Here is a 20,715-nt window from a genome sequence, read left to right as displayed (position 1 = left end):
TAATAAACAGTCGTAGAGCTAGGACGGCCCTGCTTGCAAGCTTACAATGTATAGGAAAATACACATTGATACACAAGGATAGGTGCTATCAATTGCATAGTTGTCTACCAGATTGCAGAGGTGGGCTGTATGATATGGTCACACAGTGATGTTGGCCTGGGATCAGGAGGATGGGAAAGTGAAGAAAGAGAAAATATGCGAGGATATGTGTGGACTGTAGAGAGGGGATGTAACTGGATAGGAAAGCTTATGAAGGTTGAGTGAGCGGTTCTGGAATGTGATAAGCTAGCCTGAAATGGTGAGTTTTCAGGGAATGCTTGAAGGTTTGGAGACTAGGGCATTCCACAGAGTGGGTGCAGCAAGAATAAAGTCCCACAATCGTGAATGGGTTCGAAAAATGAGTCTGGATCAGAGACGTAGATCTTGTGAAGAGTGGCGAGGTCGGGTTGGGAGATATTTTGAGATAAACAAAGAGATGTACATTGGTGTAGTTTGGTTAATGGCGTTGTATGTGAGTAAAAATAGGATTTTAATACCTACCGGTAAATCCTTTTCTCCTAGTCCGTAGAGGATGCTGGGGACTCCAAAAGGACCATGGGGTATAGACGGGATCCGCAGGAGCTTGGGCACACTAAAAAGACTTTGACTGTGTGTGAACTAGCTCCTTCCTCTATGCCCCTCCCCCAGACCTCAGTTATAGGAACTGTGCCCAGGAGAGACGGACATTTCGAGGAAAGGATTTTTGTTAAACTAAGGGCGAGAAACATACCAGCCCACACCACAAACATACCGTACAACCGGAGTAGCAGGAAACCAGATAACAGTATGAACTAACAACAGCAACAAGCTGAATGTAACCGATACACAAACCACGTGTAACCAAAAACAACCAGTAACACTACCACTGCAAGGAACAGTCCGCACTGGGAGGGGCGCCCAGCATCCTCTACGGACTAGGAGAAAAGGATTTACCGGTAGGTATTAATATCCTATTTTCTCTTACGTCCTAGAGGATGCTGGGGACCATGGGGTCTATACCAAAGCTCCAGACCGGGCGGGAGAGTGCGGACGACTCTGCAGCACCGATTGAGCAAACATGAGGTCCTCATCAGCCAGGGTATCAAACCTGTAGAACTTAGCAAAAGTGTTTGAACCCGACCACGTAGCTGCTCAGCAAAGTTCAAGTGCCGAGACCCCTCGGGCAGCCGTCCAAGATGAGCCCACCTTCCTGGTAGAATGGGCCTTTACTGACTTCGGCAACGGTAGCCCAGCCGAAGAATGAGCTTGCTGAATAGTATTGCAAATCCAGCGTGCAATAGTTTGCTTAGAAGCAGGATTTTCCAATCATTGTTGGAAGCATACAGGACAAACAGAGCCTCTGTCTTCCTAGTAAGAGCCGTTCTGGCGACATAAATTTTCAAAGCTCTTACAACGTCAAGAGCCTTTGGGACCGCCACAGCCTCCGTAGCCACAGGTACCACAATAGGTTGGTTTATGTGAAACGAAGAAACCACCTTCGGCAGAAATTGTTGACGAGTCCTCCTCTACCTGAGAGATTGATGACTCCGGTTTTTGTCCCATTTTCAGGTGGAACGCCTTCTTTTTGGGGATTTTTCTCCCCCCTCTTTTACCTCTTCCATTCCAAGGCCTCTTTTTCTGCCTTGGGGAGTGGCCGAACTCATGCCTTCTCCTCATATTTATTGCTATGGAAGAAGGTATCATATCTATTTGAAGAACGACGCCTTCCTCTCTGATCCCGATAGGAATTAATTCTATTTCTGTATCTATTTGGATATGGAGAGCGGTAAGAAAACCGTCTCCTATCTCCATATACTTGATGGTAACCATCTCTCCTTCTGGGATTGATTCTTTGATTATCTCTTTGTGGACCTCATAGAAGAGAAGTATGAATCTATAAGTGAAGTTTTACCTTCATTTAGGATGATTTAACTATTAGGGCCATCTCTAATTAAAGGAAGTGATGTATGCGGGCAAGTAATTTAAATAGCAGCTGCAGCAATCACTGCTTCACTCTGTGACTTCCACATGCAGCTAAAGTTTTTCCCAGGGTGAGTGCACACATCATTTCTGTTTGTTTCATTTTTCTGAAGGCTTCAGTTAATAACTATGAATGTAAATCTCTTGCTGGTTTATTGGAATTAATTATTTATCTATTATTTTTGTTTGTTCAATTTCTTGAAGGCTATAATTAATTACTATGAAAATAATTTTCCTGATGGTTTATTGGAATCAATCACTATAAAGGTTAAGGCTGGTACTAACTTTATTAGAACTGTGCCCCTTATAAATAGTGACAATATCTCTTGAAAAGCTCTTTTTTACAAGACACATTGAATATAGGTATTATACTCACCATCAGAATTGTGCCTCTTGCAAATGGTGACAATGTCTCCATCTGCTGAAAGGATTGTTTTTTATGAGACCAATTTGAAGTTGTTGCTGTTCTTATTGTTAGAGCTATGCCTTTTGGAAATAGTGATAATGTTTCCATTTTTCTAAAAAGATCTACTCTGTGAGACCTATTGAGGAAGCCACATCATTTATACCTTTGAGATTGTCAAACCAGCCATTTAATTTTGGGTATGTACACTCATATGTATATCTGTAAGTGATTTTCAATGACTGACACACCTTTCACTAAAAATTAATATAAAAAATTAATATTGATCTTTTCAGAGTTTTTTACTGTATGAAGGTCAATACTTGAATCAGAAGTAGTCTCGGTTTTTAAAAAGTGGATACCATTTTTTTAGGTATGTCTATAGTAAATTGGATTACCAAACTACCTTAATTATCAAATTATATCAATAGGTATGTTTATATGAATAACATCATTTTTGTTTTCTATTAGGTAGTTTACAAAAATGACGATATTCGGTTGTCAGCACTCCTAGGAGGCTAGAATCAATAATTCCTCTAGGCGGTCCGATAAAGATTTTACGCCTAAATTAGCTTTAAGGTATGGTATTTCCTATGATTAGCTAATAGAACCAAATAGGCAGCTGATTACCTAAATTGGTCCATATTGGATTCTCCCTTTCTCTCTTTATTAGGTAGTCCATATAAAACATCATCACTTAATCGATTATACTTTTTAGAAGAAACATCTATTAGGAGTCCGGATATAAGAGCTCCACTTATTAAGTCCCGACATATTTTGAATAATTTTTTTTTTGAGGTATGTCTAGTTGACAATTACAATTATAATAATATTAATAATGTTTCATTAGTTCCATCAAATGAACACATCTAAGAATGTGTTGTTTATATCCATATTTTAGGATAGGATCATTTATACAAATCCATCGAGAGCAAATTAGTCCTTTTCCTATACTCGGTAGGTACTGTTTTTATACTACGTACACATAATTCTCCCAATTTTTAAATAGCAGTTTTTTCTTAAATAGATCATTATTTTTATTATCTCCCAAACAAGTTACCCCTGATGAAGTCGATAAGACGAAACGCGTTGGGGTTGTCAGTCAAATGATCACAATCTAGTTTGTGAAGATACTCCCTGTCGAGCTCGCACCTTGCAAAAGGTGAGGGGTATCTAGGATCCATCTCACAAACGTGTTGGCTGTGTATTCTTTTGGTTGTATTTTATTCATATCATTTTATATTGTGAACTGTGTAAAAACTCATATGTTCAATTATATGTTATTAAAATAACTTTTTACTAATTGGCCAGTTGGCCTCTTGTTTGGGTGACTATTTTGGTGAGGGGTGTCGGTTACAGGTCCCCAGATTTAAATATCCTCCAGTCTACATTCTGACGAAATTATCGCCTGAAGAAGTGTGTAAATACATTCCATCTTAGCGCACTTGGGAATTTGTGTTTTATATATATATATATATATATATATATATATATATATATGAGATATGTATATATAGATATATGTGTGTGTATATGTGTATTTAAATGTGTATATTTATACAAAAAAATGTATAATGAATGCTGAAGTAAACTTTTCCTTCTCATGTGCTGGTCGCTCTGTTGAATAACTCTAGGTCAGACGTGACAAGATGGTTTCTAATCATCACTAGGAGTCCGAGTGTTTATTCTTTTCCTGCCGTGGATAGAATAAAGTGAGAGTCAACCCCTGTTCTGCACGGGGCCCTGTCACAAAGGATCGTTTACAGGAAGCTAAGTGATATTTTAATTATATGCTTTGATTATACTTGCATTGCATGCGCTGGGGGGAGTGCTTGTATTCAGAAATGGTCAGTTACTTTGTCATCCGATATAATTACCCTGGGGAGAGATGTGATACTCCTTATGTTGGGTCATATCTAGAACATTGCAACATACTGCCGTGTGACTACAAGGGATGGGACTCTTAGGTGCGCGGGCCACTTCCATGGCAGTCTCGGCTAGGAAGGCGTTGTGGATTCACCAAACGGATACAAATGCTGACTCCGAAAAGAGTGGAGTCTCTTCCCCATGAAGGGGAAGCCTGGTTTGGGATGGCCTTGTTAATATGCTCTCGGCAGGTGCCACGGGTAAGTCTACCTTCTTGCCCTATGTTCCCTCACAACGGTTGGTGACGCATTGTTGAAGGATGCAGTCACTTCGACCGAATAGATAAGGATTCCCCTTTCTTTGCAGGTAAAGGAAGGTAAAAAAGGTAAGAGGTCAGCTGCCTTTTCAGGTTCACAGGAGCAGAAATCCTCCATTGTTTTCTGCTACGTCCACCGCGGGACGTTGGGTCTATCTTGCGGGGGCCCATACCGGTGGGTAAACGTCTAAATCTCTTAAGTCAGTCCTGGAAAGGGCATGGACCAGTGAGTTAAGGATAGAGTCCCTAGGGGGACATACGGGAATTTCCAGACGTTCCCTTCACCGATTTTTTTAAATCAACCTTACCGATCCTCCTCATGTCAGGGAGGTGGTATATGACGCAATACAAGTGTTGTGTCAGGATCAGGTCATTGTCCTGCTGTTTCGGTCATAAAAAAAAAAAAAAGAGAGAAGAAGCTGTTATTCAAGCTTTTTCGTGTTCCCGAGGCCGGACGGCTCAGTCAGACAAATCCCAATATTCCTACTTAAACTCCATGAGGGAATCTCTCATGGCAGGGTTCTCCACTCTGAAAGTGGAGTAAGGTGGTCTAATTATGGTATCTTCCGCATTAGGCTTACCTGAGGTTTGCGATTCAGGATTGTTGTTACCATTTCACCAGGGTGATGGCGGTATGATGGGTTTCCTTCGATAGTAAGGAGTCATAATTATTCTGTACTGGATCGTTCTACGAATTACGGAGAGATCAAGAAGCCAAACGGTGCAAAACGTTGTTTCTCCTTGATAGTTTTTCAACAACAGGACTTGGTCCCAACGATGCGGTGATCGACTTGGGCAATATTATTAGATGCAGTACTGAGGAGAGTTTATTTGCTTCAAAAAAAAAAGAAAAAGAAAAGGGAAGCTCTGAGAATTCAGAGTCTGGCGGACTTGCAACGGTGTCAATCCGTCAATACATTCAGTTGCTGAAAAGGATGGTTGCGGCCTACGAGGCCATTCGGTGGGTAGGTTGCAGGCCTGTGTGTTTAGCGGGACCTGTTGGATAAGTGGTCCAGTTCCCACCTGGGATAATCATGGTTTCAAGACCTGTATCTCGCTCCTGTGGTAGCAGCGCAATTCTCACCGAGGACAAGTGTCAAGTTAGGATATTTGTCGCCTCATTAACGGTCTAGAGTTAAGGGCCGTGTGTAACAGTTTTCTACAGACAAGAACCGGAGAAGAAATGGCAGAAGCCAAAAAAAAATTTCAGCTGGGCGACGAAAACATTTACACGCTCTATCAGCGATGTTCGTTCCAAGAGTGGACAACTGGGAAGCAGACTTTGGAGAATTCCGAAAATAGACAAGATGGCGTCTCGCCTCGACAAGAAACTTCAGAAATATTGTTCCAGGTCGAGGGTCCCTCAAGCGATAGCGGTGGATGCCCTAGTGACACCGTAGGTGTTTTGGTCGGTCTATGTTTCCCTCCATTTCCAATCTTTCCAAAGATGTTAAAGATTATAAGAAGAAAAAGGGTTCAGGTGATCCTCACTGTTATCCGGATCTTCAGCAATTACTCATAGGAGATCCCTGACCTCTTCCTCTGCGAGAGGATCTGTTATAGCAGGGGCCGTGTGTGTTCCAAGACTTACCGCGGTTTCCATTGCCGACTTGGAGATTGAACGTCGGATCCCAGCCTGAAAAGGGTATTCCCAGTGAAGTCATCCCTACTCTTCTTCAGTCAGAAAAGAAGTAACGTCAAAACATTGCCACCATATTTGGAGAAAATTTTGTGTCTTGGTGTGAATCCAAGAAGGTTCCTAAGGAAGAATTCCAGTTGGATCGTTATCTCCATTCTTTTCTTGCAAGATCGTGTGGATGCGTTCTTCGGTTGGGCTCGATTAAGGTTCAGATTTCAGCCTTATCGGTTTTCTTTCAAAAACAATTGGCCTCCTTTCCAGAGTTTCAAACTTTCGTAAAAGGAGTCTTACACATCCATCCTCCTTTTGTGCCTCTGTGGCGCCATGGGATCTTTATGTGGTGTTGCAGTTCCTGCAATTTCTTTGGTTGAACTTTTCAGTATGGTTGAGTTGAAATTCCTCACTTGGAAAGTGGTCATGCGGTTGACCTTGGCATCTGCAAGGCGGGTGTCTGAGTTGGCGGCTTGGTCTCACAAGAGCCCTGTTTAATCTTCCATGAAGATAGAGCGGAGTTGACAACTCGGCAGCAGTTTCTGCCAAAAGTGGTTTCATCGATTTCACTTGAACCAACCTATTGTGGTGCCGGTGGCTACTGACGCCTGGGCGACATCGGAGTATCTCGATGTGGTCTGAATTTTTTAATTTTGTGTTGCCAGATTGGCTCAGATCAGGAAAACGGAGGATCTGTTTATCCTATATGCTCCCAACAAGATTGGGGTTCCTGCTTCCAAGCAGACTTTTGCACGCTGGATCTGTAATACGATTAAGCTTGCTCGTTTTATGGCTGGATTGCCGTTATCGAAATCGGTGAAGGCCCATTCTACCAGGAAGGTGGGCTCATTCTGGGCGGCTGTCCGAGGGGTCTCGGTTTTATAGCCTTGCAGAGCAGCTGCTTAGTCGGGTTCAAACAATTTTGCAAATATTCTACAAGTTTGATATCCTGGCTGATGAGGACCTCTTGTTTGGGCAATCGGTGCTGCAGAGTCATCAGCACTCTCCTGCCCGTTCTAGAGCTTTGGTATTGACCCCATGGTCCTTTTGGAGTCCCCAGCATCCTCTTGGATGTATGAGAAAATAGGATTTTAATACCTACCGCTAAATCCTTTTCTCTTAGTCCGTAGAGGATGCTGGGTGACCGTACCAGTGCGTACTGTATCTGCAGTTATTGGTTATTGTTACACTCATGTTGTGTTTCTTTTCAGTCAGTCTGTTGCTGACGTTATTCATGCAATGACATGCGGTATGCTATTATTAGTTGTGTTTACACACAGGTGTGTTACATTTTCGGTCAGCATATTGCTGTTTATTTTTCATGCCGTCGGCTGGTGTTCTATTGAATGCCACGTTCTGCGGCATATTTGAGGTGTGAGCTGGTATGACGCTCAACGTGTTTAAACAATAAATTCTTTCCTCGAAATGTCCGTCTCCCTGGGCACAGTTCTATAACTGGAGTCTGGAGGAGGGGCATAGAGGGAGGAGCCAGTTCACACCCATTCAAAGTCTTAAAGTGCCCATGTCTCCTGCGGATCCCGTCTATACCCCATGGTCCTTTTGGAGTCCCCAGCATCCTCTACGGACTAAGAGAAAAGGATTTACCGGTAGGTATTAAAATCCTATTTTTCCCTTTTTTTCTCCATGGCACTATAAATCTTGTCATGGTAGCACCTTATTATGTTTAGAAGTTTAGAATTAGGGTGTGCAGTCCGCAACCCACCCCCCCCCCCCACACACACACACACACACACACACACACACACACACACACCACCATATATTCTATATACACCTCTGCTAAGGGGTGTAGGTCTGAGATTATTATCCTTATTATTATTATTATTATCCTTTATTTATATGGCACCACAAGGGTTCCGCAGCGCCCAATTACAAAGTACATAAACAAATAATCAAAAAGGAAAGCAGCAACTTACAGTTGATGACAGTATAGGACAAGTACAGGGTAAATAAACATAGTAACATCAGCAGATGACACTGGAATAAGTATCAGGTGGCAGAAGACTGCTGGATTTGGTGCACTTGAAGATTATTAAAGTAAGAAAGGATAAGCACATGAGGGAAGAGGGCCCTGCTCGTGAGAGCTTACATTCTAAAGGGGAGGGGTAGACCGAGAGGGGTGACCCAGATGGGGTACATAGTGGGCGTAGAACAGAGGGTTTGGATGAGATTTGGCTGGGTTTGGTAAAGAAGTGGGTCTCGAGAGCCCGTTTGAAGTTGTGTAGAGAGGTGGAGAATCTGATGGGGAGAGGGAGGGAATTCCAGATAAGTGGTGCAGCACGTGAAAAATCTTGGAGTTAGGAGTGGGAGGAAGTAATCCATAGGTAGGAGAGTCGGCGTGCATTAGCAGAGCGAAGAGGATGGGTGGGAGTGTAAAGGGAGATAAGGTCAGAGATGTAGATGGGAGAGGAGTGGGTGAGGGCTTTGTAAGCGAGTGTGAGAAGCTGGAAATGGATTCTGAAAGGAAAGGTGAGCCAGTGAAGGTCTAGTAAGAGAGGAGAGGTGGACGTAGTGCGTTTGGTGAGGAAGATGGGCCGGGCAGCAGCATTGAGGATAGATTGGAGTGGAGAGAGGTATTTGTCAGGAATGCCAGTCAGGAGGAGATTACAGTAGTCCAGTCTGGAGATGACCAGTGAGTGGATAAGAGTCTTAGTAGCATCCTGGGTTAGAAAGGGTCTGATACTGGAAATATTTTTTAGATGAAAACGGCAGGTTTGTGAGAGGTGCTGAATGTGTGGTTCGAAGGAGAGGGAGGACTCAAGGATTACTCCAAGACAGCGCACTTGGGGGCTAGAAGAGATAGTAGTGCCATCAATAGATAATGAGATTGTAGGAGGTGAGGTTATGCGGGAGGGAAGATGATCAGCTCGGTCTTAGACATGTTAAGTTTAAGAGTTTAAGAAAGCGCTGTGACATCCAGTAAGAGGTAGCAGAGAGACAGTTGGAGATACGAGTGAGGAGAGCAGGGGAGAGGTCTGGAGAGGTAAGATAGATTTGGGTGTCATCAGCATAGAGATGATATTGGAACCAAAAGAACTAATGCGCTTACCTAGTGAGGACGCATAGAGAGAGAAGAGAAGACGACCAAGGACAGAACCTTGGGGTACCCCTACAGTTAGTGGAAGTGAGGGGGAGGGGAAGTCATGAGAGGAGACAGAGAATGAACAGTCAGAGAGGTAGAAAGACAGCCAAGAGAGGGCAGTGTCACGCAGACCAATGGAGTTAAGGATTTGCAGTAGGAGAGGATGGTCCACAGTGTCAAAAGCAGCAAAGAGATCAAGTAGAATAAGTATAGAGTAGTATGGAAACAGAGTGTGTCGGGGTGGTCCTAACTGGCGCTAAGCTGCTCAGGTGTAACAGATTTCAGAGTAAATGTCACCACATTTAAATCAAGAAATAGAAAACCAGCAATTTGAAACTCTGTCATATACCACAAGCGCTAAGATCAATTATCACCATAACGTCCCTTTAAGACTGAGTGATGAATCCTTTCCTCTCAGACGTCTCTCCCATTCAGGTAGACAACATAGGATTCCCAAATGTCGATGTCATAAAAAAGAAGAAGTAGACAACCAATGTGTAGTACGTAATATCACAACCTATTATTGTACGTATGGTGTCTTTAGATGGATGAAATTAATTCAGAGCGTACCCCACTCACACTAAAAGTGGAAGTATGAAACGTATCAAGGTTTCTTTTATGGTGGTGCCCTTTATTCATTCATATCGCAGCCAATGTATTGAAGATAGAGTCGCACTTAAAACTCTGCACCAGATATCTGCAAAAATGCTCACGTACTGCTGAGCGACACTGGAGGAAATCACGCTCTAAGGCAGACTTCCTCCATTTCAAACTTATGCTCTCATCCTTCAGTGCTGCCCTTTCTCTTGCTAAACAGTCATAGTTCAAGAACCTCATCTCCTCCCAGTCTTCCAACCCCCGGAGCCTCTTTGCCACTCTCAACTCACTCCTCTGCCCACCTCCACCTTGTCTCCCTTCCTCACTCTCTGCTCTTGACTTTGCCACTTACTTCACATCCAAAATTGACATACGTCAGGACATCACATCACACCAGACCATCAGTAACCAGCCTTCTCCCATCCCTTACCAACCCTCCCCATCCCTCGCACCTACTCTGACATCTTTCTCCCATGCATCTGGAGAGGAAGTCATGGCCCTCATTCATTCCTGTCCCCTCACCACCTGATGCGTACCCAAACACTCACACTTTAAAGGTGGGTGATAACCACATAAAGGTATCTTTTGTTTTTCCCAGAGTGATAGATGGTAGTTATTGTTGCGTACCCCAACTCACAGTTTAGTATGTCTGGAAGACTCCTATCAAGGTATCTTTAAGCTTCAAATGGCCAATGTCGCTTGTGTATTCGAGTCATGCATTTTTCCGTTCACCCCAAAAAAATTAAACAAATGCTCTTACCACAATGAGTAAAAGAAAGGGGTGACAGATTTTATTTAACAATACATACTATAAAAATACATGTTAATCGACGCGTTTCAGCCCACATCTGGGCCTTTATTGATAAAGGCCCAGATGTGGGCTGAAGCGCGTCGATTAACAGGAGTGTAAGTAGCTGTTTTTATCCGTTTTTTTAATTCATATTTTTGTTGTTTAATTTTTAAGGAAAGACTTTTTTCTGCAAGAGTCGGTCATCTCTCCTTGCCAGTTTTATACATTTGGTCTTTACCTTGTGCACTACCGTGCAGGATTGCTCTGGCATGTATTTTTATAGTATGTATTGTTAAATAAAATCTGTCACCCCTTTCTTTTACTCATTGTGGTAAGAGCATTTGTTTAATTTTTTTGGGGTGAACGGAAAAATGCATGACTCGAATACACAAGCGACATTGGCCATTTGAAGCTTAAAGATACCTTGATAGGAGTCTTCCAGACATACTAAACTGTGAGTTGGGGTACGCAACAATAACTACCATCTATCACTCTGGGAAAAACAAAAGATACCTTTATGTGGTTATCACCCACCTTTAAAGTGTGAGTGTTTGGGTACGCATCAGCTTATACCTACTGAAGTGTGTCTGAAACCTGTGAATATCTAACTAGGAAGAAAATTGTAGCATACTTTAAGTGTTTGACACATGCGGTGTTGTCACACATTGGTTTATTTCCATTTCTTTATGACTTACGCCGGGAGACTACACTAGAAGTTTCCAGTGGTTATCTACATACGAAAATTGAAAGATACCTTGATAGGAGTCATACAGCTCCCCATACTGTGAGTTTTAGTACGCATTTTCTTTGGACTATCCCTAAAGGAGAGAAAGATACCTTTACATGCTTACAGCCCACCTATAGAGCGTGAGTGTTGGGGTACACAGAGAATCATCATAATTAACCTAGAGTTTTAAGTGTGACTCTATCTTCAATACATTGGCTGCGATATGAATGAATAAAGGGCACCACCATAAAAGAAACTTTGATACGTTTCATACTTCCACTTTTAGTGTGAGTGGGGTACGCTCTGAATTAATTTCATCCATCTAAAGACAGCATACGTACAATAATAGGTTGTGATATTACGTACTACACATTGGTTGTCTACTTCTTCTTTTTTATGACATCGACATTTGGGAATCCTATGTTGTTTACCTGAATGGGAGAGACGTCTGAGAGGAAAGGATTCATCACTCAGTCTTAAAGGGACGTTATGGTGATAATTGATCTTAGCGCTTGTGGTATATGACAGAGTTTCAAATTGCTGGTTTTCTAAGTATAGAGTAGTGTCCCTTAGATTTAGCAGCATGGAGGTCATTGCAAACTTTTGTAAGGGCAGTTTCAGTGGAGTGGAGAGGACGGAAGCCAGACTGGAATGGGTCAAGCAGTGAGTGTGAGGAAAGAAAGGAAGTAAGGTGGTTGTAGACAATACGCTCAAGGAGTTTGGAGGCAAAAGGGAGGAGATGGGTCGGTAGTTAGAGAGAGTGTTAGGATCAAGGGTAGGTTTTTAAGATAAGGAGAGATGAGTGCATGCTTGAAGGCAGAGGGGACCGTGCCTGATGAGAGGGAGAGATTGAGAAGGTGGGAAAGATGGGAACAAGCAGAAGGACAGAGGTAGCGGAGGAGGCGGGAGGGGATAGGGTCAAGTGGGGAGGTGGTGAGGGGACAGGAATGAATGAGGGCCATGACTTCCTCTCCAGATGCATGGGAGAAAGATGTCAGAGTAGGTGCGAGGGATGGGGAGGGTTGGTAAGGGATGGGAGAAGGCTGGTTACTGATGGTCTGGTGTGATGTGATGTCCTGACGTATGTCAATTTTGGATGTGAAGTAAGTGGCAAAGTCAAGAGCAGAGAGTGAGGAAGGGAGACAAGGTGGAGGTGGGCAGAGGAGTGAGTTGAGAGTGGCAAAGAGGCTCCGGGGGTTGGAAGACTGGGAGGAGATGAGGTTCTTGAAGTATGACTGTTTAGCAAGAGAAAGGGCAGCACTGAAGGATGAGAGCATAAGTTTGAAATGGAGGAAGTCTGCCTTAGAGCGTGATTTCCTCCAGTGTCGCTCAGCAGTACGTGAGCATTTTTGCAGATATCTGGTGCATTTCGTGTGCCAGGGTTGAGGTGTTAATTTGCAAGGCTGCATAGTGGTTGGTGGAGCAACAGAGTCAAGAGCAGAAGTAAGGGATGCATTGTATGTGGAAGTGGCTTGTTCAGGGCACGAGAGAGAGAGAATAGGAGAGAGAAGTGAGTCAAACAGGGAGGAAAGGAATGTGGTGTCAATAGCTTCAATGTTACGCTTAGTGATGGTAGCCTTAGGAGGTAGAGATGGGGAAGTCGAGAGAGATAGGTTAAAGGAGAGCAGGTGGTGGTCAGAGAGGGGAAATGGGGAATTGGAGAAATCAGAAATATCACAGCGGTGAGTGAAGACCAGATCCAGTGAGCTCTCATTCACATGGGAGGGTGAGGAGGTCCACTGGGAGAGACCAAGTGAAGAGGTGAGGTTAAGGAGTTTAGAGGCAGGAGATTGTGTGGGGATGTCAATAGGGATGTTTAAATTGCCTAGGATAATGGAGGGAATGTCAGAAGAGAGGAAGTGAGGAAGCCAGGAAGCAAAGTTGTCAATGAATTTGGAAGCAGTGCCAGGGGGGCGGTAAATGACAGCTACTCTAAGATGGACTGGTTAGAAGAGGCGTATGGCATGGACCTCAAATGTAGAGAATGTAAGGGATGGTTCTGGTGGTATGAGTTGGTAGGAGTAACTAGAAGGTAAAAGGACCCCAACACCACCCCCATGGCGACCCCCAGGTTGGGGTGTGTGTGTGAATGTGAGGCCCCAGCAGAGAGAGCAGCAGGAGAAGTAGTGTCAGAGGGCGTAATCCAAGTTTCAGTAATGGCTAGTAGGTGTAGGGAGTTGTAAATGAAAAGGTCATGAGTGGGGACCAGTTTATTACAAACAGATCTGGCATTCCAGAGGGCACAGGATAGGGGGTATGAGTTTGTGGGAGAGATGTGAATGAGATTATAAGGGTTGCTGTAGCGATGAGGTGAGATTAACTTTGAGGGCAGGGATGATGAGAGAGTAGTGATGGTACGGGTGCCGGAGCTAGGAGGGGAAACTGCAGGAGGTGGGCAGGGAGGAAGGTCAGTGTGATGTGGATGGGGGTGTGGGGAGGTGAAAGGGAAGGGAGAGAGGGAGCAAGGCTGAGTTGTGGGGTAGCAGGACCATGGGGCAGAGGTGAATGAAAGTGGGGTAACAGGAAAGGAGGGGGAAGGAAACAGAGGGATGGAGGGGAGACAGAGGAGGAGGTGTAGGAGACTAGGGTGGAAGGATAAAGATACATTAATAGGTAGACACTGAGTGATGTGGGGAGTATAAGAAAGCCTTGACATAGTGTTAAGTAGGTAAATAGGTTGAGGGAAAGTGGAAGTAGGAGAGGAGACTGTAAGGGAATCAGAGCAGATGAATTGCAGAAATGCAGGTGAGAAAAGCAGTGTAGGCTCAATGGGTGTAGAGTTAGTATGAAATGAGTCAAAAGCGTAGTTAAAGTGGGTGCAGAAATGTATTTGGGCTGTAAGAAATGAAAGGATTGTGAGAGGGTTAAGAAGCAATGGTAATTCTGTTTGATTTAGCTATGAGGATAACAGACCCTTCCCAAATTAGTCTGTGCCAGTATGAACTTAGCAAGAGAACCAATAGACAGGCTGGAAGGCTTGCTGCATATACCAAAGACTTAAGCTAATTTTCATTCAGTTTGGAAAATATTAGGGGTACACAGTAGTTGTGGAAAATATAAACTCCAACTGAAAGATTTTCCAAATTGGATATTACAGGAATACTGTATAAGTATTTATTTCAGGGTACTCAAACACAAAATAAGGATGTGGACAGAGCCGGCCCTAGGCATAGGCAAACAATGCAAATGCCTAGTGCATTTGGAATGCCTTGGGGCACAAGCAGATTGTGTTGATTAAAATGATTTGCAGCATGCCTATATTCTGTGTGTGACTGTGGCTGTATCTGCATACGAAATGCTATGTTACAGTGTATTCCTGAAAATCAGGCGCCCAACTTTTCAGCAAAAAAGGCTCCTGCTGCATGGCGTATTGAGGCAAGATGTATGAGGACACATCTGTATCTAAGCAGAGGCAGAGGTGACAGAATTAGCGGCTGTGTGCGGGTGGGTTGGTTGTGCAATAGTGTTCGGCATATGTGTAAGGGGCATTATGTGTGTCATTTGTATAAATGCATTAATGTGTGGCATATGTGTAAGGGACATTATGTGTATAAGGGCAGTAAAAATGTGTGACATGTGTATGGGAGATTATGTGTATAAGGGGATTAATAAAGGTTGGCATAATGTGTAAGGAGCATTATGTTTATAAGGACATTAATAATGAGTGTCACATGTGTAAGGGGCATTACTGTGTAGTATTATGTGTATAAATGCATTACTAATGTGTAGTATTATGTGTATAAGGTGCTCTATTGTGTGGCGTAACGTACAGAAAGGGCACTACTTTGTGGTATAATGTGAATAAAGAGCAATATGGTGTGGGGTAATGTGAATAAGGAGCAATTCAGTGTGATGCAATGTGAATAAGGGGCACTACTGTGGGAAGTAACTTATATAAGGTAAAGTGGTACTACTGTGGATAAGGGACACTATCGCATGATAAAATGTGAATAAAGTTGCACCACTATGTGGCCTAATTTGAATTGGGGGTACTATTGTGTGGCCATGCCCTTCCCAGCAAGAACACATCCCTTTTTGGTCTTTTCAGTAATGGCTATGCTACCGAATGGTGCACACTGTTCCTATTTAAAATATAGGGGGTAGGAGCACCAAAATGAGGACTGCTATGGGTGAGAGGTGATGGGAAAGGGGTGCAGGGTCAGAGGTGGAACTAGTGGCAGTGCTAGGGGGCACCAGCCAAAAACCTGCCTAGGGCATCATATTGGTTAGGGCCAGCTCTGGATGTGGAGTTGGTAATTTCGTTCCGATGTTGCACTTTAATTATGCATTTAACTTGCAGAGAAACAATTTTATTTGTGCTGTACTTTCTGACTCTCCCACTGATTCTTGTTTCTCTAGTCTTGCCTCGATCAGATACTTTCTAAGCTCAGTGTGGCTGAACAACAATGGACAAATGAAGCTCAGGCCATTCATCAGCAACATAAACAGATGCTACAAGATTGTGGACTAAATCCCTTAGACATCTAAAACTACATGTAGAACATGTTTTTTTTAATGGCGAAATTAAAAAGTGAAATGTTACTGAATGTGGGATGTTCCTAAGTATGTGTATTATTCAGGATGCATAAAATGGGTGTTTTGGTGGTGATTTTTGCAATATGTTGCTTATTTGAGTACCAAAAGCAATTAGCACTTAATATTACCAGTAATTGTAGATAGCTATTTTTAAGTCTAGCCATGCAACACAGTTTAAACAAAATGGCTGCTTGATTAACTTGATATTTATACAAACAAATAAGGGCTTATAATTCATTGGACACAGGTTGCTTCTATTCACATGCATAAAATGCATTCCGGAAAAAAGCTAATTTTTTTGCTACCCAGACAGAGCTTCCTGGAAGTGCAAGATGTGTCCAGTTCATGGGGGGTCATTACGAGTTCATCGCACGCTGCAGTTTTTTGCAGCCCGTGCGATCAGATAGGCGCTGCCTATGGGGGAGTGTATTTTAGCTTAGCAAGTGTGCGAAGGCATGTGCAGGGAAGCTGTGCCAAAAAGTTTTGTGCAGTTTCTGAGTAGCTCTGAACTTAGCCACTGTGATCACTTCAGCCTGTCAGGCCCCGGAATTGACGCCAGACACCCACGCTGCAAACGCCTGGACACGCCTACATTTTCATCGACACTCCTAAAAAACGGTCAGTTGCCACCCAGGAATACCTTCCTGCTTTCAGTCACCTTGCGATTGGCGCTGCGATCCCGATCTTTGTTAGTTTCTTTGCTGACCGGCGTCCCCCGTCGCCAGGCAGCGGCGCGCCTTCGCATTGCGGTCACAGCACATGCGCAATTCGGACCCGATCACACGTCTGCGAAAAACTGCAGCATGCGATCGGGTCGGAATGACCCCCATGGTTTCTAGCAAAATGCACCTTCTTATTCCAACAAGATGGAATACAAGTGTAGGTATGGCTTCACGGTGATCCTACTTAAAAATCAGTAACCGAGTTTGAGAACCACTGGTCTAAGGCAATAGGCAAGACAACTTCACATCAGTGGAATAAAGGCATGTACATGGTCCCAACTACATGCAACATGAGGCCAATTTCATAACTTTTACAAGGGCCATTTTATCAGGGCCACTAATTTCTCATTTAAATTTCTTTCAATTCTACTCTTTAAAAAATTATTAAAGGGGTGTTTAACAGCTTATTTATGTGGCTATATAGCAAAGGGCTGTACAGAAGTTTTTTACCTGCAAAAAGAATCCTGTAATATACTGTACATCTTCAGAGGTGAAAACCAGGTGACAGGTACTTTTCATAGAATCAACCTTTATGAATGCGAATTACATTTCTTTGTATGTTTCAAACAATGTAATACAAACTTTCAGACACACTTAAGTAATCATGTAATAAAGATGCCTGATGCCCAATCACGTCCACCTGATGAGGTTAAATCAAGTATTTTATTAATAGAAAAAAAACAACAACTTGAAACTAAGTTTGCCCTCAACTGAAGTTCCTGACTTTGTGGGAATATCCTCTGGGGGATCCTGTAGAGAAAGGTACCAGAGGAAACTGGGGGGCATGATAGTATGAATCACAGTCTCACACCCTTGTTGCAAAAAGCCAAGATTTGATGCAGAAGTTGAGGCTACAATGATGTAATTCACTATGAAATGCATCATCAAGGCCCCTTCTACAGGTCAGATGTGAATGAGATGCTGAAAGGTTGTCTTCTATCCCAGGATGCTGGGAGAAGTCCCTTAAAGTCCTGAAACTAACAGACATTTCGGCAGAGTATGCCCCAAATCAGTGGTTCCCAAACTCCGTCCTTAAGGCACCCTAACATTATACATTTTAAAGATTTCCATGGCTCTGATGGTTAAATCAAATTGAATGAGGTACTAATTAAGTCACCTGTGGCCAAGTATGGATATCCTTAACACCTGGACCATTAGGGTGCTTTGAGGACCGAGTTTGGGAACCTCTGAGCTAAATGATGGATATTAAAGTTCTGGTTTCATCTTTTCATCACAACATATCCATTTGGACCAGCATTCTCATAGAATAACTGGAGATTAATTTGCTGTGGGTAGTCCTACAGGTTGAGTATCCCATATCCAAATATTCTGAAATACAGAATTTTTTGAGTGAGAGTGAGATAGTGAAATCTTTGTTTTCTGATGGCACAGTGTAAACAAACTTTGTTCAATACACAAATTTATAAAAAATATTGGCTAAAATTACTTTCAGGCTGTGTGTATAAGGTGTATATGAAACATAAATGCATTCTGTGCTTAGATCTGGGTCCCATCGCCATGATGTCTCATTATGGTATGCAATTATTCCAAAATACGGAAAAATCCGATATCCAAAATACTTTTTGGATAAGGGATACTTAACCTGTATTGGCAAATAAAAGCAGAATGGAAATTGCACACGCTCTTGTGCTTTCTACTTTCATAATCTAACACCATTCTTAAATTTAGTGAAACACATTACATCAAGTAAAAGCTTACTTATAGAGAAGAGGGTGGGATGCAACCTTTACCAATAACAATTCTGAAAAAAACATCGGTGAGCACTTAAACTTTACATGGCAAGTTTAATATGTAAATTAAAGGCATAGCTCCCCACCCTACACAATTCATCAAATATATAAATGGTCACAAATTTTACTAATTATAACATTGTTTCATTAAGTACAGATAAGTTAATGGTGCTGGAAAAATATTTAAATTTTCATCTTATTATGCAAATATACACAGGAAGTAATATACATCAATGGTTACATTTTGTACTAATTATAATATTGTCCCATTAAATCCAGGTAAGTTTATGGTACTGGCAAAATAATTTTAACTTTAATCTTAAACTGCAAATATACACAGAAAGCTAGACAGCCAGTATCATCATTTTTAATTAAATTTAGACATAAAATAGAAAATATAGTCTGAAAGAGCTAGACTATAAATTTGGGGAAAATTTTTTATAAAATTATACAAATATATTGTAAATGGGATAAACTACTAATATATCAAAATCACATATATAACAATATTAGGCACCGGATTATTCAATAAAATCTTTTAAAAATCTTGATAACAATATACAATGTCAATGGCTTACACAATGCAGAGTCAAACTCACAAGTTTAAGATTTGTATAGATGTTCCAAATTTGATACTAAGTTAAACCGGGCATAAGGAAAATACATTGATTTAAGTTTGAGTAAAGCAAGCAGTTTACTAAAAGCAAACAGTTTTGTTAAATAGCTTGCATTCAAACCACAAGGACTTCATTTGCGCTTAGAGTCTTTCTGGTATATAAAGTTTCCCATTTATCAAGCAGCAGTTATAAAGGCATACTAAGAGAGGAGAGGGCCCATGTACAATCTCTGTTTGGCCCCCTCCTATCTAACTGGTAGCATGTTCATATTAATGAGCACTAGTAGACTTTGACGCTCTACCAGAGTCTACTGAGCATGTGCGATTTTCCTACTGCACATGCGCACACACAGGGAAAATGGTGATTTGTGCAGAGCTGCTGCTGTCGACATGGTACACCGGAGAGTTAAGTGTAGAAGAAGTGGGGGCCGGGTCCAGGGAGGCCACACCACTGCCCCGCACTCATTATTGATACGCCACTGGGCAGTTTCAAAAGTGGAAGAAAAAAAGGCCACATGCCATTTAAGTAGACTCTGTCACAAGGAGAAAATAAAAATGAAACTATTGGTCTTGTTCCTCAAGAGAAAGAGGCCCTCCACACCTAGAGAATACCAGCCCAAAGCTGATTAGCACAAATATAAAAATATACTGAAACTGGTTGGGACACGACAAGTGACAGCATACATTGACAGCTCATGAGTGTTATTGCTTTCTGGGGCTAGTAGAACTAGCATACATGTTTTCTTTACTAATGAAAATCCATTGGGTTTCTGCAGCAAAGGGCCCATCCCAACCACATGTACAGTGACTTCTTGCACCTTGAAGTGTCAACTATAGATGTCAAAACGCATTACCTTTCCTTCAATGTACTAAAAAATATGGCGTGTGCGCAGAAGAGTGCAAAAACTCTGGCACAAACATTCCTAGAAAGATGGCTGTGCTGTTGGAGCAAGAATAGGTGTGATCCGCCATACAGATATGAGTGAATCTCTCCTGGGTACAGGGTGTACAACAGCGCACACCCATTATAGATATATACTTGCTGCCAGAATGGAGAAGCATGAAGAGCTGTTTCCTCAAAGAAGTGTGCATAGCACTAAGGTAAGTAATACAGTTTTCCAATATGTGACATCCATTGTCTGTTTCCTTGATATGAGATGTTGACATTCTTCACGAAGAGGATGGGGCAATGTAGAAGTGAATATACAGTAATGGTTTAAGGTGATCAAGGAATCTAAGCGTAAATGTTTTCTTGTTTATGTGAAGATAAGACACTGTCAATAGTGGCATATTAATTATTCAGCCTTTACATTTGGGATTTTTCAGGTAAGACAGGTGAAAAATTAGATGACAAAGATACAACAGTTTGACTTACATATATCTGGAAACTGAGCCCACTTACTATATGAGCAATTCCCCAGTTTACTATTACATAATTCCAGCATCACCATCTTGTCTTTGAGTAGCCCACACTCACTGTGACAATTAGGGGGCCCATCCGGATTCTGCACATGGGCCCCCTCCTCTGTTAAAACGACCCTGCATGAGGCACAACTTGTACCCATGTTGTAAACTTTTCTTTTATATGAAACAAAATGCATTTTATATTAAGCAGCAATAATGCTACAGAAAACCTCTATAATCCAGCAGAAACAACCCC

The 20,715-nt window shown here is 42.3% G+C and overlaps 1 protein-coding gene across 4 annotated transcripts in view; it reads left to right on the top strand.

Annotated features, from left to right (window-relative positions):
• Positions 1–15,972, top strand: part of DRC12 (dynein regulatory complex subunit 12 homolog) — a 252,044-nt gene extending 236,072 nt beyond the window's left edge. For all 4 annotated transcript variants that reach the window (XM_063942907.1, XM_063942909.1, XM_063942908.1 and 1 more), the window contains one exon: positions 15,790–15,972. In XM_063942907.1, the coding sequence (XP_063798977.1) occupies positions 15,790–15,918 (129 nt within the window). In that variant the 3' untranslated portion in view covers positions 15,919–15,972. The remainder of the gene's footprint in view (positions 1–15,789) is intronic.
• The last annotated feature ends 4,743 nt before the right edge of the window (positions 15,973–20,715 follow it).

This window comes from Pseudophryne corroboree, chromosome 10 (assembly GCF_028390025.1).
Source record: "Pseudophryne corroboree isolate aPseCor3 chromosome 10, aPseCor3.hap2, whole genome shotgun sequence".
Classification (NCBI taxonomy): Eukaryota; Metazoa; Chordata; class Amphibia; order Anura; family Myobatrachidae; genus Pseudophryne; species Pseudophryne corroboree.
The sequence above is the reverse complement of the archived record's forward strand: the minus strand, read 5'-3'. Positions and strand labels throughout refer to the sequence as shown.